Consider the following 25,866-nt stretch of genomic DNA (forward strand, 5'->3'; position numbering starts at 1 on the left):
ACCAGCAACAAGTTATAGTCCAGTTCTTTAGTAGGCCCTTGTGCTGCTTGGCATTCTACTATATTTCCCTAATTTTTATTTACTCTCCCATCCTTCCTGATTACTATTTCATGTTTTTGGAAATCTCCACGGCCTTCTCCCTCATACTTTCTCAGGTAAGAGGATAGAATAAGAGGGGAGCGCCTGAACATTCGGAAGAGAATTTCCCCACCACATTTATTTACCTTTTTACATCCATATGTTCTTTCATTGTGAATGTACTATCCAGGTTCCTATATATGTTAGTCTTTCCATTTATATACTAGCTCCCATTTTTATTCTTCTACTTGAGGAAATCACTCCAGTAATTTTCTCTTCTGCTGTTTCAAAAACAAACCAAAACAGCTCTTTTAAGCATACCTCTTTCAGCCACTGCTCTCGTTTACATAAAAACAACTCTCAGAAGATTGTCTGTATTTACTATATCTGACTTCTCTTGAGTTCTTTCCCTTTTTTTCTTGAACTATTTAATCATGCCTTAACCCCTGATTCTTCTCCAAAACACCTGCATCAAAGTCACCAGTGGCCTCTGCATTGGTAGACCCAGTATTCACTTAATAGAGTTAATCTACCTACTTCCTTGAGATACTTTTTTTATTTGGCTTCTGGAAAACAATATTTCAGTTTTCATGTTCCCTCACTGCCTGTTCCTCCTTAATTTATTTGAGTATTTCTCTCTCCTTTGCCTCTAAGTAATGGGGTAACTTAGGAGTCTTTCTCCACTCCTTTATGTGCTGATTCCTTTTAGGCTTGAAATGACAAATGCCAGTGTTACAATTCTTTTTTTTATTTTTATTTTTATTATTATTTTTTTTAGTTTCCAGTGTACCTTTATTTTATTTATGTGCAGTTCTGAGAATCAAACCAAATGACTTACACATCTAGGCAAGCACTCCACACTGAGCTACCACCCCAGCCCCCAATGTTATATTTCAAACCAAGATCTCTCCTAAGTGTCCACTTCATTTTCCATCTGTTTGACATCTCCATTGGGATGTTTATAATTACCTCAGATTTAACATCCAATCTTCCTTAAATTTGCTTGGCCTATAGTCTTCCCCCTTTTTCCATGCTTCTACTGACTAGCAAAATCCTTGGTCATTTTTTGGGATAGGAGAGTAATAGGGATTAAACCCTGGGGTGCTCTGTTACTGAGCTACATCCTGGCACTTTAAATTTTTTTTTTTCTTTTAAGATAGGGTCTCACTGAGTTGCTGAAATTGGCCCGGAACCTGAAATCCTCGTCTCAACCTCCTGAGGCATATGCCATCATGCCCAGCTCCTTGGACGCATTTTTAAATCTTTTAGTTTCTCTCATACCCACATCTAGCGTATCAGTACATCCTGCTGGCAGTATCTCCAAAAGAACTTTAAAACACAGACCTCCGCTGCACCACTGTAATCTGGACCTACCTCATCTTTTGTCTCAGTTTTTTGTTTGTTTGTTTTAATACTGGGGATTGAACCCAGGGGTGCTCAGCCACCAAACTACATCCCTAGCCCAGTTTATATTTTATTTTGAGAAAGGCTTTCAATAAATTGTTTAGAGCCTCACTAAGTTGCTGAGGCTGTTCTCATACTTGCAATCCTCCAACCTTAGCCTCCTAAGTCACTGGATTACAGGTGTGCACCACCACACTCAGCCTTTTGTCTCAATTATTATAATTGCCTCTTACTTGATCTCGTTCTTTCTCCACTCATACCTCCACAGACTCTTCTCAAAATAGCAGCTAATCCAGTTTTATTAAAGTAAGTCAGACCCTGTAGCTCTTTTGCTCAAAGTCTTTCCATAGCTTCCCATCTTACTGTAAGTAAATGTCAAGGTCCATAAAATGACCACAAAGCTTCAGATTATAATTTGCCATGCACTGTGTCTGTTATCCATTTGAGTAGCCTTCTAGTACTAACCCCTCACATCACTTCTACTCCACTGATTTTATTATTCCACAGACAGACCAGGTGTCCTCTTGCCTCATGGCCTTCACTTTCCTCTGCTTCTAACATTCTAATTCCATATTGCCACATGACTCATTCCCTCAGGTTCTTCAGGACTTTTGCTTAGCATTTCAGTAAGGTCTTCCCTGACTATCGTTTTCTGAATTGCTGTTCTTTCATGAACATCCTTATCCCCCTTCCCTGCAGAACCATCTGGCAAACAGAACATTTTACTTATTGCTTTGCCTAATTGTACATACCAGAAGGCCAGTTCTACAAGGTCAGGGATTTTTGTCTATCTTGTTAACTGCTGAATCTTCAGTATCTATGATAGTGCTTGGTAGATAATAAACAAAAATACATGCTTCCAGTTTGATTTAGTGAATTAATGATATCTCTTTAAAATTCTAGGCTTTTAGATAATTGTTGTTGTTGTCATTTATCCTTAAATAGGATATCCATATTTTCTCACAAGGAAATTTATGTTTGGATTTCCAGAAAATTGGAAAGAACACATTGATAATTTTCTAGAACAATTAAGGTAAAGTATTCTTTTAAGATTTTAAAAATGAATATTATTAAGGTATAACTTACATTTAATAAATGCATGCATTTTAGATATAAAATATAATGCGCTTTACAATACATACATATAGTTGTTTTTTGGGGATGGTACCAGTTTTGAAGTTCTCTTTGATCTCAAAAGAGTTTCAGAGAAAAATAACACTTTCTGTCATGTTGATAAATCTAAAAGGGAAATAAAACTTTCAGCATTTTTCCAGAAATCATCTTCATTCACCTTTGAAGAGTGTAAGGGTGTTTAATACTAGCCTGAAAGTTCGTGGTCCTTTTTTCTTTTCATTAATTCTCAGTAGTTATTCACTGTCAGCTACTTAGCAGACATTGTAGTTGGTAGTAAGAAAACAAAGAATTTAAATAATTCTTGTTCTTAAGGTGCTCATAGGGGATACAGAGCTTAAAGTCAATCATAGTACACATAACTTATAGGGACAGATGGTAAGTATTTGTGTGGATATGTTGTCGCTATCGCAGCCACTCAGTCCTGTCTTCTTGGCAGAAAAGTAGCTATAGGTAGTATGTAAATAGGTTAACATGTCTATGCTTCAGTAAACTTTATTTACAAAAACAGACAACTGATTGAATTTGCCCCATAGTTTTCTTATAATATCAGCTTAAGTAGGAAGTAAGAGCATACAGTAGGAAGCAGTTAGGTTTTATGAATCCTCTGACTCAGCATGTTGCACTTGAGTTCTCTGTGGAGTAGGGGATGGAAATCTGGAAAATTTTAAATTGTAACATTAAAAATACAGTTGGCTGGGAGGGGGAGCTTTATCTGAAGGGGTTTCATTCATTTATTTGTGGGTTTAGTACTTTATTTTTTGAGAAATAAGATTAGAGAAAAAAATAATATAGTTGTCTTTAGGGCTGATGAAAAGAACAGGGAAGAAACCAGAAGAAAAGAGAAAACTGCAGTGTTTGCCTCTCACACACGAAAATCAAGAAAAAATGATGCTGAAGAAAACCAAACAGATACCGTTCAAAAGGCCAGCACCACTTATGACCTTGATAGTGATAATTTGGGTATGTTTGGTCTTTTCTCTATTGGTATAGAGGTAACTGACAGACTATTCCATTTCAACCTTTTGCTAAATTATATAGTCTGTCTTGTATGCCACGCCCCCCAAAAATGTATGAACATTAATTTATAGCCCTTTCTAAGTAATATGTATGAGTAAAAGTTACTAAAATCTATTTTATACATTTCTTCCAAATTTACCTTGACCTATAACTAAGCTGTACAGAACTTATAAAACTTTTAAAAGACTTAAGGATTGTTTCTGCCAAAAACTTGACACACTGGATATAAATGAATCTGTATCTCATTCTAACCACTCCCTGCCCCCCACTTTGGAACTTCCCTCCTCTTTGCTTATCCTTTGCTTATCCTTTCCAGTACAAAAAAAGGAATAATTTAAATTTACTTGCCTTGTCCTAGCAAAAGTTCACTATAACTTCAATTTCTTCTCAACTCTTCCTTTTATCAAAAAGGTCACCTATTACCTCTAAATTAGGCATATTACTTATTATTATTGCTAGCCCATTTTGAGTGTTCTGGAGTCCTAGAACTATAGCATCTGATATTGACTTTTTTACTTTTGAATCAAAAATATCACTGAAAGTATCTCACTTTCAATTATTTGTAGATTTTCTTTTGTCTTAAACCTTAAACTCCATCTCCCTTCCCCTCCATTCAGAGCAGCAGTTTTTAGAAATTTTAGCTGAATTGCAGATATGCTTCATAAAGTGTTTCAGAAAACAAGGGGCAAGTAGGTTGTACGGGGGTTTCAGCCACATCCATTGTGGATGAGGGAAGGGTTAGCTGAGGATGATGCCAGCAATAAATCAATCAATTACTATTAAACTTATCTAATCAATAAACACACAAGAGCCAATACTCTTTTCAAAAGGAAGGGGGTGTGAATGGTGGGGCCATACCAGATTTGGCCTCCAACAAGATGGAGAACCCCACTTCCATCTTTATTTATAGTCATAACAGGTAAAGGGACCCAGACCAGGAGGGGCTCCTTCTGTGAGGAACAGGATGGGGTGGAGTTAGGGAAGCCAGTTGCTTAGGGAACTAGTATATCCCTAGACGGTGAGCCACTCCCATACAGGGCCACCTACTCCCCAGCAGTCTGGAACAGTATCTCATGATTGCCAGTTCCTGGGACTTAGACCTCTGTATCCCATGGCTCAGCCAAGTCTGATTCTGGTAGACATGAATGGCTCCTCACATATTCCCCCTTTTATATTTTTTAAAATGCAAATGACGGGCAGTTATTTTGAGGTTTCGGATCTTGGTTCTGAGGGTATGGCAACATATAAAAAAAAGAATTAATAGCACATGTATCATTCCAATAGTATACCATTCAATTTAGGAAGTATTTGATCAGCTAGAGAAGTAGAGTCCATGAGATCAATTTTACTTTTTGAATATCCTGGTTGTGGCAATGTGATTTTATAAGATCCAGGCTATTATTATTGCTACATCAAATGTCCATTAGATGAATCTTAATTATCTCTTAGTCCCATTGAGAAGTATGATATTTAGTTGTAGCAACACAGACATGCTTACAGTCATTATGACATTTAAGCCTTTGTTTACATTGGAGAGTGAAAGGCTCATCATTGATATTTGTAGAAGTAGCTGTTAAAAGTATTTAATTGATCTCAATCATTTTATGACAGAAGGAATTATGCCCCTAGATATAATGAATGTGGGAACAGATAGAAACCTAAAAGAAAACATTAAAATATATAGGACCCAAATTATCATCAAATAAGAAATAACTATTAGAATACAAATGTGAATTGTTTATCTTTCTAGTGTAATATCAATCCATTTGTTGGATTCTAATTTGATCCTTATTACATGGTTACCAGCAGTGCAAAGTAATATCCAAACAATAGGGACTAGTCCAAATTGCATGGAGTTTCAAAATCAGAATAATTGTATACCTAATCTTATTTTGTATTCTGAAAATAGTTTTAAATAATTCAATTGTTTGCCTAGTTTCTTAGATCTGTCTTTTAGCAATTTTTGAAGATCAATCCAAAAACACATCCACCACTTTTAGAGATTTTATGTAGTATTGGCAACACATTTGTATATTTTATCCATTTAGGAAAGGTGCCAGATTTTATTGCAGAACAGTTAAAGCAGTAAGATATTGGTGGATATTTCATAGAAATAACTGGCTGTTTTATAAGAAAGTCCCATCCTAATAACTGTTTGAACATACAATCTTACATTCCAAGGGCCAATATAATTGGCTGGCCTAGGTATTCCTTATGCTGTCTTTTCCTGAAAAGTTACCTCTAGACAGCCAGAGTGTCTATCATGCAACCAGCATATAGATAAGCTTCCACTAGCCAGTATAGTTAAATCCATTCACATGGATGGGCATAATGTACCTGTAAAACCTCCCATCATATGAATATCATCAATAAATACTGGGATTGATTCTCCAGTCCACATCGTTGGGTGTATTAAAGGTGGATCTGAGAAATGGGCCCAACCAAGTCTGATTCTGGTAGACATGGATGGCTCCCCCCAAAGTTGGAATACAAATTTAAAAGACTAAAATTTAGTAACCTGTTTTGCATACTAGCTGTGTCTACAGGAAAAACATTCAGCAAACAATTTAAAGCACCCTTTCATGGACCTTGGTCTATATTAACTGTTAGGAACTTAGGGATGAATAAGATACGATGCCTCCCTTCAGGAAGTTCACGTTAGGGTCAGATACTGTATTTTATTATAGTCATGTCATTTTTCTATTATGACTTATTCTTTGTTTTATGAAACTCTTTAAGACATTGAGTGTCCTCATGTCACAAATTATTTTGAGTGGTGTTGGTTGGTACTGTTACTCTTTTTATTATTGTTATCATTACATGGTCCATGAAAAAACTAAATTAAACTGTGCCTGACATTAAATAACTTAAGATTATATAGAGTTACCAATCCATAATTTAAGATAATGTCATTGTGTGTGTCTTTTAATGATTTACCTAAAGTAGTTTTGCCTATTTGGTATTATAACCTCTACATTATAGTATTACAGTTTACATTTACTGTTACTGCATTTACCAGAGTATATTACAAATGATCTAAAATATCAGCCTCCTTCACTATACAGTAGTATTGTCAGGGGTTGGGATCATCTATTATACATCTTTACAGCTTCTTGAGGAATAATAAAAATGTCTTTAATTTTATAAGTATTTTTAACTTATATAGACTTTTAGCTCAATAACCATTTGTTGAGATATATTATATTGTGGGATCCCTAAATAGGCCACCCTGAAATAAATTTCTTAGGCATATTTCACAATGGCTCTTCTGAGAAGCTACAGACAGTTTGTAGGAAATTGCATTTTTAAAATTTGTTTTGTTTTGGGTTCTGGGGATTTAACCACTGAGCTACATCGCCAGCACTTTTTATTTTTTATTTTGAGACAGGGTCTCAGTTGTTTAGGGCCTTGCTGAGTTACTGGGTCTGACTTTGAATTTGGGATCCTTCTGCCTCATCCTCCACAGTCACTGGGATCCCAAGTGTGCACCACCAAGTGTGGCTGATAAAGCCTGCATTTTTTTGCAAAAGAAATTTATATCTATAAAAAATAGGAACAGGCTTTTCTTTCTGCCTGAGAAAGATCTGTGCACAAGAAGAAGAGATTAGAATCTGACATCTAGTCTAGACACAGTTTATCACTGATGGCTGTTATGTACATAGCAGACAATCCTTGCTCACTGTGAACCTCCCTATCTCAACCTTTCATAACCTGCCCCCATGGGCTCCCTTCCCCCCAAAGCCCAAGCCCTATCTCTTTGTTTCGCTCTTAAGGAGCTTCAACAATCTAGTCCTTTCAATCTCCTACTTACGTATGTGGCTCTCATATTTAAACCTTTTAAAAAATCTTGGGGTTTGTTTGTTTTTATGTTAATCTGGTCAGTTCATCTCATAAACTAAAATTATCAGACCTTTTAAGAAAAAAGTAAATTTATAGCTTCCCTACAATATATTATAAAATGTTTTTCCTTAAAATTTTAATTAGCATGAATTTAGTTATACATTGGAGTATTGAAGAAATATAAGAGTATTAGCTTTCTACTTAGTTGACATGCAGTTAGGATGAATAGGAATTTGTATTTACAACATGAATTAACATTACTATTCTTCAGATGTGACAAGAAATTCAAAACAGTTATGAGTATGGTTCTCCTTTTTTTTAAGAAAATAAAAGTGATTGAAATTACACCTAACTATACAGATTGATTCTATCCTATTGCTTTTCATCACAATATAATATAGTGAATATTTGTGACATTTGGCTAGACAATTTTTTTCAAAGTTGGCTCTTTAATGTAGAAAAGCAGCTTATCTTTGCTGTAATCATTTATTGAACTGTCCATCATTGTGTTCACAGAACTGGGGAATAAGTGCAGTGGATTGCCAGGACCTACAGGAATAAACAATGGCTATAGTAGTTGTCATAATAAACCGCCACATAACCAAGTAAATAATACTACTCAAAATAGAGGAGAATCCTACTTTTCTAATCAGGTAAGGCGTTACTGTATACTGCTTGTTTAGAGGGATAGTGTATTTTTTAAAAAGGCTTAGAACCAACTTAAAAGACACAAGTTCTGTTTAAGTGCCAGTATGAATTTTGTGGATCAGTCCAACTTTAGAAACTGTAAAAGTAAAAGGAACTTTATTGGGATCTTAAGAATTGCAATTCAGGAAACCCAGATTCAGATAGCTCTAAATCAGTGTTCCATAGAAGGCTGGGAAAAGTGAGAATTTATGTAGAACAAATAGTGTTAATCTACTGCAAGACAAAAACAATTTTTTTGTGTGAAGAAACTGCTTTTGGTGTTGAGAACAGGTGCTAGCAATAGGGGCCACATAACCAAGAGAAAAAAGAAAAAAATGTATATATATGTAGTAAAAATGTCCATAGACGAGTCCACTAACTTGTTTACGCATCTTGGCTCTGGGCAGAATGTGATTATCTGTTCTAGCTGCCTGAAGTTAGAAGGCAACCAAACTTTACAATCCTAGGTCACAGCTGGACTCTTCTTGCACAAGTCTTCACTTGAAGGCTCCTGAATCCATTTTGAAAAGCTCTTCTAATGTTTCCATTGTGACTTTGCTATAATTCTCATAACTTTTCATTAACTTTGGAATGATAGGTAAACGTCTTGATTTATTTTCCCCAGTCATTAGTTGAAAGAGTGAAGCTTAGAGCTGGGTGTGGTGGTGCATGCCTGTAATCCCAGCAACTTGGGAGGTTGAGGCAGGAGGATTGCAGGTTCAAGGTCCACCTCAGCAATTTAGTGAGGCCCTAAGCAACTTAGTGAGAGCCTATCTCAAAATAAAAAATACAAAAAGGGCTGGGGATTGGTTCAGTGGTTAAGCACCCCTGAGTTCAATCCCCTGGTAACAAAAATTTTAAAAAGTGAAACTTAAATGAAATTATATTTTAAAAGCACTTGAAAAACGACAAAGTAGTAAGTCAGTAAAGGAATTATATGTAATAGTGTATATCCAGATGGTACTTCTGAAGTTTAAGTTCTAATGAGTTTCTGAATGCTTCTAATGAAATTTTTAGAACTACAAGTACCAAGAAGTTTGTAGGTTTGATGCATGTTGTGAAAATGCTTGAGATCATGTTTAAATGGTAGTTGTTGAAATAAAAGCAAGTCATCTTTTTTTTTTTTTTTTTTTTAAGAAATTGATTGGAAAAAAAGAAAAAAAATTGTCTTCAAAGAAACATGAAAATTGTGAAGAGATAAATGAGAGGATAATTGAAAGTCAGAAGCAAGGTAATATATCTTTAATGCTTTTGTAATGATAAGGAGGAAGCTACTGTTGAAATGCTTTTAATATGATAAAGGTGATCTTATAAATTTTCTAATCTAAACTATTTTGATGGCTTTAAATGTTTGGTTTTGTTATTTTTACATGAAATGATTTGCATAATAAAATAATCAGTTTCTGGGCTAGGCATATAGCTCAGTTGGTAGAGTGCTTGCCTTGCAAGCACAGGCCCTGGGTTCAATCCCCAGCACCACAAAAAAAAATAATAATAATAGTCAGTTTCTTTAAATACTACATTATGCACAGACCTGCCTTTTCTGACCTGGGTACAAAGTAATTTTATTTAGATCACAAAATTATATGTATTCGTAAATATACTTATAAAAATGTTTAAAGACTGAATCCTTTCATAAAATGAATACCATGAATTAGTTTTGTGTTGTGTGGATTTTCAGAGAAATTTAATTGAAATCCTGTGTATCAACACTTAAAGAACCTTTCTCTAAATATTAGTGAGTTCAAAATTGAATATTTATTTAAATCCATCAGTCTAATAGCATTTTTTCTTTTTATGTTTTTTATTCCTGTATCTGAAAAGAAATGAAAATGAAGAATATTTATAAATGTGGAGAGGAAAGCAATATTGCTTAGTCTGCCAGATTCATATGTATTAGGTTAAAGTATCCAGAATAGGCAGAATCTTTATTATTTAATAAAATGGTTAAAAATATTTCGAATAGAAATGTTGTGTTCAAAATTAGAATTTCAGAATTTTCCAATTTTTAGTTGAACACTTGAATTATATGAGGAATTAGGGGAAAATAATTTGCTCATGATTTGAAGATATATGATGCCATTGAAAAATCTTACAGAAAAATTTGGGTTACTTTTGATTAGTACCACTTCTTCATGAAATATAATTTAGAGATTTTTCTTCCCAGATTCAGTATTTTGAATTAGTCTTTAATTTTGTTGTCGATCTTGTCAACAGTAGCATATAAAATGTGTAGTCTGTTGTTGTATGATGATTTTTGTGGTGCTGGGGATTGAACCCAGGGCCTAGAGCTTGTGAGGCAAGCACTCCACCAACTGAGCTATATCCCTAGCCCCTTGTATAATGATTTTAAATTTATATGAATTTATAATTACAATGGTAATTTAGAATTTCAGTTAGTTTAGCTTCTGGTTTCTCAAGTTTCAAATTAGAGAACTGTAGTCAGCATATTTTCTTTAGTGACATATGATATGATAAAGAATCTCCAGTTATTTCATTTTGGTTATTTTCCCATAATTCATGGAGGTGGCAGAAATTTAGCAAAGGTTTGTCTCTGACTACCATCAGGGTTGAGGTAGAGCCATACAGATTGAAGTTCCATGTTCCATGTTCCTTAACTAGCACAACTATTGTTTCATATTTTACATGTCTAGTAAGGTTTAGTGATCCTAGTGGTGTTCTTAATGTCTTCTAAATATTTTAGCTCCAGAGAATTAATTTAACAGATTTATTTTAGTGTCTGCAGTATAAAAATTTGTACGAGCAACAGCAAAAATATCCAAACATGAAAATAAAGTTCTTATCATTAATTTTTTTTCCAATCTAATTAAAAGTCCAGTGTGCAATTATAATGCAGGACACATTCTCAAACATGGTGTGATTTTAAGAGTATGCTGGAAGCTTAAAGAAGAGCTTTCATTCAGTTGAGGGGGATCAAGACAAAGTTTGTGGTTTAACTGGGTTAGAGAATAAAACCAAAACAGGTAGTTATTTGGTTTGTAGAAGGGTGAGGAAACTTTACAAATACAGTGAAAAGCATTAAAGCCAAGAACCAAGCAAATCTGAGAAACAGCAAATGGTCTGATAGAATATGGTGCAGATTTAAGGACAGTGAAAGACTGGCACTCTATTGAAGGCCTAGTAGAGGAGCTTTTATGTATACCAGTAGACTGAGAGGTCATTGATAGGTTTATGTAAATAATTTTGTTTATAATTGAAAGAGCAATGATTTGAATTTACCTGTGCTTCAGGAAGATTAATAAGACAGTAGGATATACAATGGAACTTGGAAAGAAATATTAACATTAAAATATTTTTCTATACTTAATTGAGAGCTAATTCGAGATTTTGGTCTCTGGTTTTTTCTTGTGAAATTAAAGAGAGAACTGAAGAACTGAATGTACCCATTGATATTCTAACCTCAAGAGAACAGTTTTGCTCAGATGAAGAAAGAAAATACATGGCTCTCAAGCAGAAGGAGGCTTATATTTTAGTAACACCACTTAAAACTAAAAAATTGATAGAGCAAAGGTGCATGAAGTATAATCTGTCCTCTGACACCATTAAAGCAGTAACAGACTTTGCAGTACCAAAGCATCAGGAAGAAACTTACAAGTCAGACTTAAACAAAACTGTGAGTCCCATGAGTATAGCCACTGAGACTTTGGAAAATACATTTGAGTGTAGTGTTCATCATAATAATAATAACAAGGAAGATTGTGAGGCATGTCATTTACTCACTGTCAACCAGAAAATTAAAATGCCTAGCCCTATAAATGAACAAATGGTCACCTGTGACTTTAAGGAAAATTCCAGATCGCTATCAAAATTGAAGAAAATTGAAACTCAAGTAGCTATGTCTTTTTGCAACCATCAGTCCTCATCAAATTTGTCAAGTGAAGAAAGTGAAACAGAAAAGGAAATTAGAAGGAAAGTAGAGGTTAAGAAAACCAGAGCAAGAAATACCAAGGAAACAATGGGTCAGCAGAGAAAAAACACAAGAAATACCACAAGGAATATCTCAGCGATTTCAGAATCTGAAACTGAGGAAAGTGAAAATGAATTTCATATTAAACAAAAGAAACCTAGATCTTCTGGTAAAGAAACTAGTCTGAAATCTGATGTTAGGAATAAGCTACCAGTTATTGAGGGAATGAGATCTGATAAAACTAACAAGCACCCCTTAGAATGTTTACCTTCCTTAATTCAAGATGAGGAATGGAATGAGGAGGAGTTACAGAAACTTCATTGGTAAGTACTTAAATATAACTCTGAACTATGTACAGTGGCTACAAGAGTTAAAAACAAAATACATCAATAAGGAGCTACTCTAGTGACTTGTAACCATTATTACTATAAGATGCCAATAGTTAGTTTTTCAAAAGAGTAGGATTGATTTGTTGTGGCTAACTCAGGTATGGTTAGAATTGGATTTGTCTACATAGACTTGACAAGCAGTTTGGGTAATGTGGTAGTACAGAAACCAGGCCCTAATTGAGTGATCAAGAATGAATGGGAGAGGCTGGGGTTCAGTGGTAGAGCGCTTGCCTAGCATGTGTGAGGCACTGGGTTGATCCTCAGCACCACAGAAAAATAAATAAATAAAATAAAGGTGCTGTACCCATCTACAATTAAAAATATGTAAAAAAAAAAAAAAAGGAATGAATGGAAGGGCAAAGACATTAAAGACAACTAGATGGACAATCCAAAAAAATCTGGCAACAATGGGAAGTAGAAAAATTCAGGGGGACCAAAAGCAAATGTGAAGATTAGGGAAGTTAGTTGTTTGCTAACTTGCTTATTTGTAAGATGGCTGATGACAGAGTATAGCGGTATGCTGATGGAAATGATCCAGTGGAAAAAAGGAAGATGTGATTAATAAAGGAGAGGATAACAGGAATGTTTCCTTCAATCTTATAACATTTGGTCAAATCTGGTTTCTTGAAACATTTTTTCCTCAGGCATCTCCATAACATTATATTCTTCCGTTTCCCAAATGTTCCTCCTCTGTTTTATTCATTCATTTGTATATTCATTTTTTACTGGGGATTAAACGTAGGGATGCTTTACCACTGAGCTACATCACAACCCTTTTTAATTTTTGAGATGGAGTCCTTAGTAAATTGCTGAGGTTGATCTGGAATTTGCATTCCTCCTACTTTGGTCTCCCTAGTTGCTGGGATTACAGGTGTGTACTACCACTCCTGGCCTCTGCCTTCTTTTCAGACAGAGAAGGTAATCTTCCTTCTTATTCTTCAGTGTTCTTGTTCTAAGCTGCTTTTTGTGTGTGTGTGTGGTGCTGGGGATTGAACCCAGGGCCTTTTGCATGGGAGACAAGCACTCTACCAATGGAGCTATATCACTAGCCCTAGGCTGCTTTCTTTATGGTGTCCTCCTCAGTGATCTTTTGTCCTCTCATATTCCAACTCTCTCTTTTTTTTTTTTTTTTTGAATCATTTGAGAGTTTATAGTAAAAATGCAAGCAATAAGCGAGCAAATAAGTAAAAAAGTCAGGTGCAGTGGCACATGTGTAATCCAAGTGACTCAAAAGACTAAGGCAGGGGGAATCACAAGTTTGAGGCCAGCCTGGGCACCTTACTGGGAACCTATCTCATATAAAAAGGCTGGGGATGTAGCTCAGGGGTGAATCCCTCTAGGTTCTACCGTACTGAAAAAAAACAAAACAGACTCTATGCTTGAAGATTTCACTTCAGTAGGTAAAAGATGACAGTAATTTGCATATTCAAACCACTCTAGTGATTATTTGGTCCTGCAGTCAGAATTGAAATTGTTTTTTGTTGTTCATAAGAAAAAAAAAAACAAGAAGTAAGGCTACTTCCAGAGTCCAGGCAAAAGTAATCAAAGGTCTGAAAAGGAGTAGTGTCAAGAAAATAAGCTGTAGAAAGAATGACCCTATGGAATATCTCTTTGGTAATTAATGAGATTTTAAAAAAATCAATTACGTCAAAGAATTTAAACCTAGTTTTAGAAAGAATTACATTTCCAGAAATTAAAATGGGCAGGCAAAGTGGGTGGAGGCATGGGAAAGTTTGTTTTTATCAACCAAAAATAAAGTTCTCAACCTTAATTGTATTAAGTCAGACCTTATACAGTGATATCCAGCAGGGAAAAGTTAAATACAAATCTAAATAAAAGAATTCAGGGCCAGAGAGATAGATTTGGCAGTCACTGTATTAAGAAGAGAGTTGGAGGGCTGGGGATATAGCTCAGTTGGTAGAGTGCTTGCCTTGCATGCACAAAGCCCTGGGTTCAAACCCCAGCACCGCAAAAAAAGAAAAAAAGATTCTAATAGATACGTAAAATTATGTCTTCATATTTTAAGCACTTAGAGTAAGTTACTAAGCAGAGGAATAACGTCTTTTTTCCAAAAAGTTATCTAGAATGGTTTTGGTAAAATTCCTTCAGCCCAGTAAACCTCATTTACTCAATGGTTATGCTTTCAGGAGATTTGACTTGCTTCTTGCTTAACTGATTTTGGTCTTCCACAGTGCTGTTGCATCTCTTCCGAAGCACAAACCTGGTTTCTGGTCAGATGTAGCTATGATAGTAGGTTCTCGAACTGCTAAAGAATGCCAGAAGAAATATATGGAAGATCCTCGAGGAAAAGGTCCTCAGAAAAATGTCAGTAAGAAAAAGCAAGCCAATTCCAAAGACCAAAATGGTAACCTTTGTAATTTTTCCTAGTGCTCAGTACAGATTTCTTATCACTCACCAGTGTATTTTATATTTACCCATGAGTCTTATTATAGTATGTTATAGGTGTATTGTAGGTATTTTTTTAAGTGTTAACCTGTATAGCTACTTCCATCAGTAGTAGTTTTGTAGCCTTTCAATTTGTTCTAGGAAATCTGAAATTAAAGATTCAGTACCTGAATTATTATTCTGAGGATCTAATTGATTGACACCACTTGACTAGGGCTCTGTAGTAACTCACAAGAAAACTGAGAATAAATTTAGTCTTCATAGTCCCAGGATTACATGCTCACGTCCACGGTTCTAGTAAAAGGTGTTTTATGCAAAAGAAGTCCTATAATAAGAGTCAGAGAGATAATTCACTAAGTTTTACATTTTAGCTAAATAACCAAATCAGACATTTAGTAGCAGAGGTATGGGACATAGCCTTTCTCACAGGGTAACAATCTCTTTAACCTCATCGTGCCTAATCTTAACATAATTTAATGAGTTTCATGTAGGCTAATCATACTACACAGATGTCAATGTAGAATCTTTTGTTATATAGGATACTTAAAATAATAGAAGCTGTTAACTTTAAAGCAGTTACTATATGACTAAATCCTAATCAAAATGTTTTTGATAACTCTTAAGGTGAGAGAGACAATGATAAAAAGCAGAGTATTAAGATAACTGCCAAAGTGGGAACTCTTAAAAGGAAACAACAAATGAGGAATTTTCTGGAACAGTTGCCAAAAGATGACCATGATGATTTTTTCAGTACAACACCTTTACAGAATCGAAGAGTATTGGTAAGAGTCTCAAATGCATGAAATCATTGTTTTCTTAACCTATGCTGATTTTTTTGGTTTTTTGGTTTTGGTTTTGGTTTTAGTTTTAGGATTTTTTCTTTTTTTTTTGTACCAGGGATTAAACCCAGGGACACTTCACCACTGAGCTACATCCCAAGCCCTTTTATTTTTTATTTTGGAACAGGGTCTTGCTAAGTTGCTGAGACTGGCTTTGAACTTTTGATCCTCCTGCCTTAGCCCTCTAAGTCACTGGGATTAGAGGTGTGTGCCACCACACCCAGCTTCTTATATTGACTGTATTTTATACCTTTCATTTTTATGTATGGTTAGTGTTCATCACTAATATTTCAGCCAAGGATGAATAAGTTTTATAGATGTGACTAAAGAATAGGTTAGGAAGCGATCTTCTGGTATATGCCATTTTCACCAGTTTCTAGAGTCTGTCCTTCAGTGGTTCAAAAGTAATATTGTGAAACCAAATAGAAAAGAAAGAAATAGGTCAAAACGTGTTTAAAATGTAAGGAGATTCCAAGATGGCCAAATAGAGGTTCTCAGCTCTCCTTTTCTTTTTCTACAGAGAAGACCAGAGCAACAGATAGATAACTACATTCCAAGAGCCTAGACTGCTGTAGCTTGACACCATCTTGAGAAATAGTCACAGTTGGAATTTCTACTGCCCTAGGGGACCAGAAGCCTCTGTATATCCCAATCTCATGGGCCCCATAGATATTCTACTGTACTAAGACAGAGGGCTTCAGCCTTACAAACCCAACTAGACCCAAGGTGCAATTGACTGCACCACTCAGGCCTGCATAGTGCCCTAGGCATGTGGTTAAACTCAGCAGTAGGGGATACCCCCAGGACCCAAGATACCAAGGCATTTCCCCCCTGGACCTGGTACCCATACCTTTTCACTTGCTAACATTACCACCAGCCCCATTGGCCACCTACCCATTGGCTTGAGAGCATATGCCCTACACCGCCTCTGCCAAGTGTATATACTCAGTAGTTCCAGCATTGCTACAGCTGGCATTGCTAGATGCCCCTCCCAGCAGTGGAGCCCACACCAGTGGTGCCTGAAAAACCACTAAGAGAAACTTAATTTATACATGAAAACTAAATATACTCTTAAATTACCATTGGCCAGTGAGGAAATAAAAAAGTAAATTAAACAATTCCTTGGAACAAACGAATATGAGCACAACATACCAAAACCCAAGGAATACAGTAAAAGTCATACTAAGAAGAAAGTTAGCCATAAACCCCTACATTAAAAATGAGAGGGCTGGGGAGATAGCTCAGTCGGTAGAGTGCTTGCCTTGCAAGCACAAGGCCCTGGGTTTGATCCCCAGCACCGAAAAAAAAAAAAAAAAAAAATGAGAAAGATGCCAAATAAATAGTCGAACATTACAACTCAAGAAACTAGAAAAATAAGAGTAAATCAAACCCCAAATCAGTAGGAAAGTAATAGTAAACATCATAGCAATATTTAGTAGAGACTAAAAAAGAAATACAAAAATCAATGTAACGAACAGTTGGGTGGGGTTTTTTGTTTGTTTTAGTTTTTTTTCCTAAGTGCTGTGGCATATGCCTATAATCACAGCAATGCAGGAAGCTGAGGAATGAAGGTCCCCAATTTGGTCTCAAATTTTCCAGGAAACATGGGGCTAGGCTCAGCGGTAGAGCCCCGCTGGTTCAGTCCCCAGTGATACAAAAATATATATGTATAGGTATAGGGAGGTATATATCTATATACCTTCTATATTATTGACTTTTAAAAAATAAGTCAAAATGTCCACAGCTAACAAAAGAAAGTCTGATATTGATGCAGTCATACATCAATGGAATCATACCTTTTAGAAAGCATTATGGTAATATATTACAAAAGCTATAAAGATAAATTCTGTTCTTAAGAGTTCATCCTAAGAAATTTAGAAGCTTAAAATCTTTGCAAATACTCATTCCAGATTTATCTTTATAGCAAAAAACTGGAAACAATATATCCAGTAAATGTTTTTCATAAACTGTGAAATACAGTACAAATATTAAGTGCAAATTTAAGACTACTTTATAATCTAAATGTTAAATATATTAGGATTAAAGTAATGCACAAATATGTGTCTATGACAATTGAATTAATAAATATGATAACTGAGTAATTTTTTCAGCTACCTGTTTCTTGGTATTGTTGTCAAATCATCTCCTAAAATTTAACAAGGCTAGTACTCAGTGCCTGGCAGAAAATAGTAGTGGCATTATTTCTGCCTCCTTTTTGCTTACACAAGTTGTAGAAGGATGTATTTTAAGGGCCAACCGAGGCCTGTGCTGTGTTCCCTTCACTACATCGTGGCCAGTAGAGGTCGTACCCTTTATGTTACCCCACATCATTGCATGCTCTAGACATGGAGGTTTAGGACTAAATACAATAGTAACAACATTAGAAGCAGATAGAAATGGAAAGTGAATTAGCTCATTTTCTATGGCATAGGTCTACTTTATCTACAATTTCAGTATAAAGATCTTTAACACTGCATGAGTCCCTACTAAGGGCCAATTATAATAGTGAATCAATTAATTGTTATTATTTCTACACCTAAAGTCAGCAAACTGTGGGCCTTTTGGTCAAATTCAGTTTATCATCTGTTTCACAGAGGTGTCCATTTGTTTGCATATTATTATCTACGTCTGCTTTCATGCGAGTGACACATTTGAGTAGTTGGGACAAAGACTGTGTAGGCCATAAATCCTAAAGTATTTACCATCTGATTCTACAAAAATCATTTGCATACTTCTGGTCTAAACAGCCTTTAGTCTTTAGTGTTACTGTCTCCATTTTACATGCAAAAAAAAGTGTTTTGTTTTTAGTGATTCTGTCATCTACTGTTTTTAATTATCTAATTTGGAAAATTATAAGGAGGAAAACAATTCACTAAAAATCATTTTATGATAATGAAAATAAATTCATTTTTATGTGTGTCTGCTGAAAATATTTGTTTTCTAGTTACCAAGTTTCCAGTACAGTCAAGATGCTGATGATATCCTGCCAAATATGGACAGAAATCCAACAACTCCATCATCAGTTATCTTTCCACTGGCAGAAACTCCTCAGTGTCAGCATGTCAGTCCTGGCATGCTGGTCTCTGTAAAAAGGTGAATATTTATGCATGTGATATGTTAATTTTATGCATCAGCATATTGAGCAACATTTGAATATTTCATGAGTTGAGGAACACAGATGTAGTAATGGGAAGAATTATCATTATTTAAGAATGATGGGCCAAGCATGATGGTGCACACCTGTAATCCCGGCTACTCAAGAAGCTGAGGCAGGAAGATGGTATGTTAGAAGGTTTTTCTAACTGTGATGCAAAGTCCAGAAGCCACAAATGAAAAGATTCATAAAGTCAGCCATATAAAAAAGTTTTATGCATTTCACCTGGTATTAACTACCACAAACATTCAAAAGACAGATAATCTCAGAAAAGAATTTACTTCAATTTATCACAGTCAAAAAAGAATTTACTTCAATTTATTCCCTAATGTTTCCTACAAATTAACAAGAAAACAGAAGCTTTTCTCATGCATTTCTTAATATAAAGGTAAATCAGTGCAATCTGCCAGGTGCTGTGGCACACACCTATAATCCCAGCCACTCTGGAGGATGAGGAAGATCGAAAGTTTGAGGCAAGCCAGCAACTTAGCAAGGCCTTGTCTCAAAATAAAAAACAAAAAGGACTTTGGGGGAATAGGTGGTAAAATTCCCCTTGGTTCAATCTGTAGTTTGAAAGAATAAATATAAATAAGTAGACTCTGCAACAACGATTTGTCAGAATCTGTTAATGTGGATAAACATACATGACCTTTGACCCAGGAATTCTATTTTTATTTTATTTTATTTTTTTTAGGAATTTTATTTTTGAATTGTGAATGTACAGCTAATATTCAGTATTGTTACAATGGCAGAATTCAAATCCTTATCAGTAGGGACTCTAAAGATGAATTCTGATATATTATGCCATCATACAAATTAATAAAGAAATTTCTTATTACTACTATGGTCAAATGCCCAAGATATATTAATTAAAAATGTACGATGCAGTGAATAATTTGTTATTATTTGCATAGAGGCCCTATATATGCATATGTATGTGTATACTTGCTTTTATTAAATTAAATATCTCTTGACAAGATAGGTAAGAATCTGAAAAATTTGCAGTCTTTAAGGAAGGGACCCAGGGATGAACGAAAGAGTGACTTTAATCTTGAATTATGTGTATATAAGAACAATTTGAAATATAAATAAAATTAAGAAATAGGAGTGTCCAATAGTCGGGTGTCACAATGATGGCTATTCTATATGGCAATTTAAAATGCTGATCTTAGGGGCTTAGATTGTGGCTCAGCGGTAGAGCACTTGCCCAGTACGTGTGAGGCACTGGGTTCGATCCTCAGCACCACATAAAAATAAATAAACTAAAAAAATAAAAATTTAAAAAAATGTTGATCCTAGTAAGATCCATTTCTATACTGTGAGAGTCAGAAGCCAAATAATGACAGAAAAACTATTCAGTACTCTCATGAAGCTCAATGAAACTTTAATTTACATTTTTATTGGAGGAAAAATTATATTTCCTTCTCAATTCACAAATTTTATTTTAAATTTTGTTTTAATATTTAGTGCAGGTGAAAGTATACTGAGTATAACTTTGAGCAGTTTTCATAAGTATGTTGTCCAAATCATGAAAAGCTTTAAAAATATGAATTTTTTTCATCAGCTTTAAGGAAATAAGAGATCTAGGCAAGCATGTTTTTATATTTGTCTGAACAAGGATATTCATGACAAAGCATACTGAAAATATGAAAATAACCTAAAAGTCCAAAAATAAGGGAACATTAATGAAATTTTTGTCCAATTAACAGAAAGATATGTAACATTAAAAATCATGTCTTCAAAAACTGTTGACATGGAATAATGTTCAGTGGATATTAGTTTTTAAAAATTAAATAAAATAGAATATGGCATGATCTCAGTTTTATACAACATGACTTCTTAAAAGAAAGGAAATATTTTGACCAAAACATCAACAGCTATTATCTGTACACTGTGGAATAACACTGGTATGAGTCTGTTTTTGTTTAATCTTCAAGGGAAGGTTGTTTTCTGTTTATACTGCTTTTATAATAATGTAGGACTTTTTTTTTCCCTTATAGGGCAAATACCTAACAGACTACAGTGAATCTGTCTTTCCTCAAAACTTTTGTACTTAAATTGAGTTTTCTAAACCTTTGCTATTTCTTTTTTTTTTTTAATTTATTTTTATTGTAAACAAATGGGATACATGTTGTTTCTGTGCTATTTCTTGATTTCACCAGCTCTACTACTTTTTACAAGAATTTTAAATAATGAAATTTATCACTTTAAAGTAGAAGACTTCAGTTTTTATTGTACAATATACTTAGGAGGTGCTGAGATCTCAGGGCCAAGGGAGAAGATAATTGTTCAGCTGATGTTTACTATCATAAGTAGAACTAGAAATTGCAGGGATAGGGAATTGAAAACAACCATTATGTTTTGGCTTCAATTTTCATCTGTAAATTATAAATCAATCCTATGTTCTGAGACTGAGCTGGAGTAGAGATAAGGTAAAAAGAAATGAAAAATAAAAAACTTCATAGTTGGCATGGGAAATATATAATTATGGAGAAATAAAAGCTGAGCGATTGAAAACCAAACACAATTGGAGAATATAAATTCAGAGTATGCATCACCAGGCATAGCCTTAAAGTTATCAGCTGTGAAATTCAATCTGTCCTTCACTAGAAGGACATGAACAGGAAAAGGGGTAAATATAACAAAGGGAGTCTAACAGGAAGTCTCTGAGAGTTTTAGAAGAGGCAGCAAGATAGAGATGGAAAAGAGATGGGAAATGTTCGATGGCAGCATTTTGTTCTTTTCTATAGTATGCATTCTCATCTTCACTACTGAAAGTCTTTTTTTTTTTTTTTTTTTTTTGTACTGGAGACTGAACCCAGGGGCTCTGAACCACTGAACCACATTCCCAGCCCTCTTTTATTTAATTTTTTATTTTGAAATAGGGTCTCACTAAGTTGCTGAGGCTGGCTTTGAACTTTTGATCTACCTTGGGTCAGCTGCTAGGATTAAAAGTCGTGTGCCACCTGGCCCAATGAAAACCTACTTTTTTAAGATTGAAGTAGATTTTAGATTTTATCAATTACTTTTCAACCTGTAGGTAAAAATATTACAGTTAATGTTGACTTGAAATTATTTTGTATTTCAACAGGAATGATTGTGATAAGTATGTTTATCGTATGCAAAAAAATCATAAAAGTAATGGTGGGATTGTCTGGGGCAATGTTAAGAAAAAAAAGGTAAGTATTTTTATTATCTTTTCCAACATTTATCTGTAAAACAACTATAAGATATTATGTGCTTTAATAGCTATATAATAGTCCATGCCCCGCAGTTACTTAAAATCTAACATAAATGAATTCTAATATGTAGCTATGATAACTACTGTAAGATTATAGATGGCAGCTCACCATTTGATCAAGGTGAGAATGAGTAAAAGTTTCCACTTGGGAAGTGAGGTACAGTGGGGAAAAATATAGCTCAGGGAAGGTTATTTCAACGTGTATTAAAAAAAAAAAAAAAAAAAAAAAGATAGTATCAGGCTGGGGATGTGGCTCAGTGGTAGAGCATTTGCCTAGCATGCATGAGGCCCTGGGTTTGATCCCCAGCATCACAAAAAAATAAGTATCTATTCAGTTACAAGGGAGTAATCAGACTAGTTGACTCATGATTTTCATAGAAGACATTTCATCGACTTCCATACAACTTTAAAATAGTTTCAGATGGTTTTCAGATTCATCTACTTAATTTTTTCATTTCAATATTTAAAATCCAATTACAGAAAAAAAACTTTTAACTCAAGGTTGCCAAAATAGAAAGATATATATACCCTCGAGAAAAAATTAGGAGAATCCTTTATCCCCTTGAATTGTTTTTTTACATTTTTACTTTGATTTTGTTACTGATAACCAGATATAAGTAGTAGGATTTTAGAAAATCTAATTCAGAATAATTTATGGGGGCAGATTAGGGGAAATTGATACCCTAAAAGTACTCCTTTAAAGCCAGGTTATGGCCATCTCTTCTTCCCTAAGAAATGTTTATGCAGCATACTGCCTAGAGTATAATTCCTCTCTGAGTCTTTAAATATTAGGATTACATAATCACATCCATGTTCCTGAGCTTTACTTATACACAGGAAATAGTAGGTACCTCACTAGGACCTTGCTTTAAAATCAGTCTGGGGATTCCATTCTTCCAAAGAAATATGAACTCCATAAATGAACTAGCCAGACTCCTCGTGATCCTTAAGATTCCCTTTCTCCAATCCCACATTCCTTTGGGAAAACAGCCGGGGATTGAACCCAGGGGTGCTGTACAACTGAGCTACATCCCCAGCCCTTTTTGAGACAAGGTCTCACTGAATTACCCAGGCTGGACTCAAAATATACAATTATCCTGCATTAGCCTCATGACTAGCTGGGATTCCTACTGTACACCATGCCCAATGCTACTTGAGCTTTTTATAAATTATTATTTTTTAGATATTGCTAGACCTTTATTTTATTCACTTATTTACATGTGATGCCAAGAATCAAACCCAGCACCTCACATATGCTAGGAAAGTTCTCTACCACTGAGCCACAACCCCAGCTCCTTCTTGAGCTTTTTAATCTTATTTCATGTGTTGTATGGCAATGGGATAATGATATTGTTTTATGTTAGTGAATTATTTTGAGGGCTGAATGATGTAATAGTGTTTTTCCTCTTTACACAAAGGGGGAAAAGGTCATTTGCATCAGTATCTGACCATGAAATTTTAATCTGAAGTTTCTCACATCAATACTTAGCGTAAGAGGTTTATTGTTATATTTTCTAGTCTATTCCAAATATTCAGTTATTTCGATTATGATAAAGTATATTTTAAGTTTACTAGTCCAGGATTATTAAATATTTAAATGAAATAAATACTTAGTATATTGGCAATTTTTAGAAGCTTTAGCCATTGTAGCATTCATTTATGTTTTCTTATAGTAATGTTTACCAACAATAAGAAACAACATTGATTTTTTTGCCCTGGATGAACTCAAAAAGAGAATTAGGCTTTTGACAGATAACTAAGTGATTTAACTGTTATTCTGTGGGGATAAAGCATACTTAAATTTGTCTAGGCTTGAGGAGGCATCAAAGTACATACCATTTAGCTACTAATGAGAACTCTTTTATAGGTTGAAACCAATTTCCCAACTCCAACATCAAGAAAAATCCTGTTTAACCAAGGTAATTTATTCATTCATTTTGTAGGTAAGGATCTATTACATGGTAATTTTTTAAAAATATTTTTTAGTTGTCAATGGATCTTTTATTTATTTCTTTATATGCGTTGCTAAGGATCGAATGCAAGGTCTCACACGCACTGAGCCACAACTCCAGCCCTCTACCGTAATCTTTATTTAGATGATCCTAAAATTAATTGGCTCCAAAGAGAACGACTACTATTTAGTTCCTTCCACTTATCTTCAGTTTCACTAAAATTAGTTGGATATGTATTAATCCTTTTTAATTAAACATCTCTTTACAGATTTAGGAGAAAACTCTGGTATTGGAAAACTTTTCAATAATGCTGTGGAACCTTTAGATGAAGAAGAGAAAGATTACTATTTTTCAAATTCTGATTCTGCATAGTAAAAATGAGAAAATTTTAAAGGTTTTTATCATAAAGCTGTGTGTTAGTGTTAGTGTCTTCATTTGATGAATAAGCATTTTCTTCATAATATAGCTTCATATGAAAATGTGGATTATTTTTTCAAAGGTGTTATGTTTGTATTCAAATTAAAATATCCTGTACAATATTTCTCATTGCTGCAACTTTAGATAGCTGTAAATCTGGTTTTGTAATATTAAAATATAGTTGTCTCTTATAAGCATCTAAGTCTGTTTACTTTAATGATTTAATGAAATCATGTCCCAAGTAGACTTTTTTAAAGTTTTGCTACCCTAGAAAGGGGAGGTGGGAAGATGAAAGAAGTTGGATTGGTGACCACTAAATTCATGAAAACTTTTTAGCCTTTGTCACTGCCTGTTGTTATAAGCCAGAGTTGATTTAATGTTTAAATTACATGTTGTTGGAACTATTTGATATTTCTCGTTTTTTTAAAAACTGATTGATCTCTATATGAAACCTATATAACTTTATTAATGTATAAATATTTTACCAGAGAACAAATTCCGTTGCATTCTACAGCCCTGCTTTCATTTGTAGACATAGCTTAAATTTTGTCTCAGTAAAAATAAATTATACAATCAGTGAATTGATCCACCATTACAAGAGCCAAGTTAATGAATGTTGTATCATAGTAAACATCCTTTATTTCACTTACAGCTCTTTAGAAATAACCTTTTAGCTTAATTCTGACATCATGTTACAAAATTTGACATAAAATATTTTCCCTCTGTTTATAGTACACATTCATTGACTCTGTCCTATTAGACTGTTCAAATAAAGTTAGTTTTTGTAGTATTTGTTTCTAGGTTGTTGTTTTTTTTTTTTAACAGATCAGAGAAATAAATACACATTTTGTTAATGGTGCTGATTAAGTTCCATGCAAAAACTATCTGAACTTTTAGTAGAAAATAACATTTTCTTGTTTCTAAAGAATGTAGTCAGTAACAATCATTTATGTAACTATAGCACTTCTAGAAAGATTAAAGTAGTACAATTGGTCTATCCTTCTTTAAACTACTACGATTATTTCTGCCCCCCAAACTCTTAGTAGATGTAGGATGGAATAAAGGAAAAGAAGGGTATGAAAGGTTTATTTTGTAGTAGCCCTAAAAAATACCATTTAAAACTTAGTTGCCAGTATTTGATATGTGCTTGAAGTTAATGTAGTGTTTTAGAAGTTAAGAAATCCATAACACAAAAGCAGTTTATAACAGAAAGCAAATTTAAAAAATATATATATTTTTTAGTTGTTGTTGGACTTTTATTTTATTTATTTGTATGTGGTGCTAAGAATCAAACCCAGTGCCTCACACATGCTAGGCAAGTGCTCTACCACTTAAGCTTCAACCCCAGCTCTAGAAAGCAAAGATTAAAAGCCAAATCCC

At 34.4% G+C, this 25,866-nt stretch overlaps 1 protein-coding gene across 3 annotated transcripts in view; it reads left to right on the forward strand.

The window, feature by feature from the left end:
- MIS18BP1 (MIS18 binding protein 1) overlaps positions 1–25,290 on the forward strand; it is a 44,305-nt gene extending 19,015 nt beyond the window's left edge. For all 3 annotated transcript variants that reach the window (XM_079126021.1, XM_079126020.1, XM_079126022.1), the window contains 11 exons: positions 2,428–2,515; positions 3,419–3,576; positions 7,990–8,126; positions 9,298–9,391; positions 11,541–12,411; positions 14,670–14,842; positions 15,508–15,665; positions 18,667–18,815; positions 21,968–22,055; positions 23,985–24,036; positions 24,338–25,290. In XM_079126021.1, coding sequence (XP_078982147.1) covers positions 2,428–2,515; positions 3,419–3,576; positions 7,990–8,126; positions 9,298–9,391; positions 11,541–12,411; positions 14,670–14,842; positions 15,508–15,665; positions 18,667–18,815; positions 21,968–22,055; positions 23,985–24,036; positions 24,338–24,441 — 2,072 coding nt within the window. In that variant the 3' untranslated portion in view covers positions 24,442–25,290. The remainder of the gene's footprint in view (positions 1–2,427; positions 2,516–3,418; positions 3,577–7,989; positions 8,127–9,297; positions 9,392–11,540; positions 12,412–14,669; positions 14,843–15,507; positions 15,666–18,666; positions 18,816–21,967; positions 22,056–23,984; positions 24,037–24,337) is intronic.
- The last annotated feature ends 576 nt before the right edge of the window (positions 25,291–25,866 follow it).

The sequence above is a fragment of the Sciurus vulgaris genome (genome assembly GCF_902686455.1).
Source record: "Sciurus vulgaris genome assembly, chromosome: 2".
NCBI lineage: Eukaryota > Metazoa > Chordata > Mammalia > Rodentia > Sciuridae > Sciurus > Sciurus vulgaris.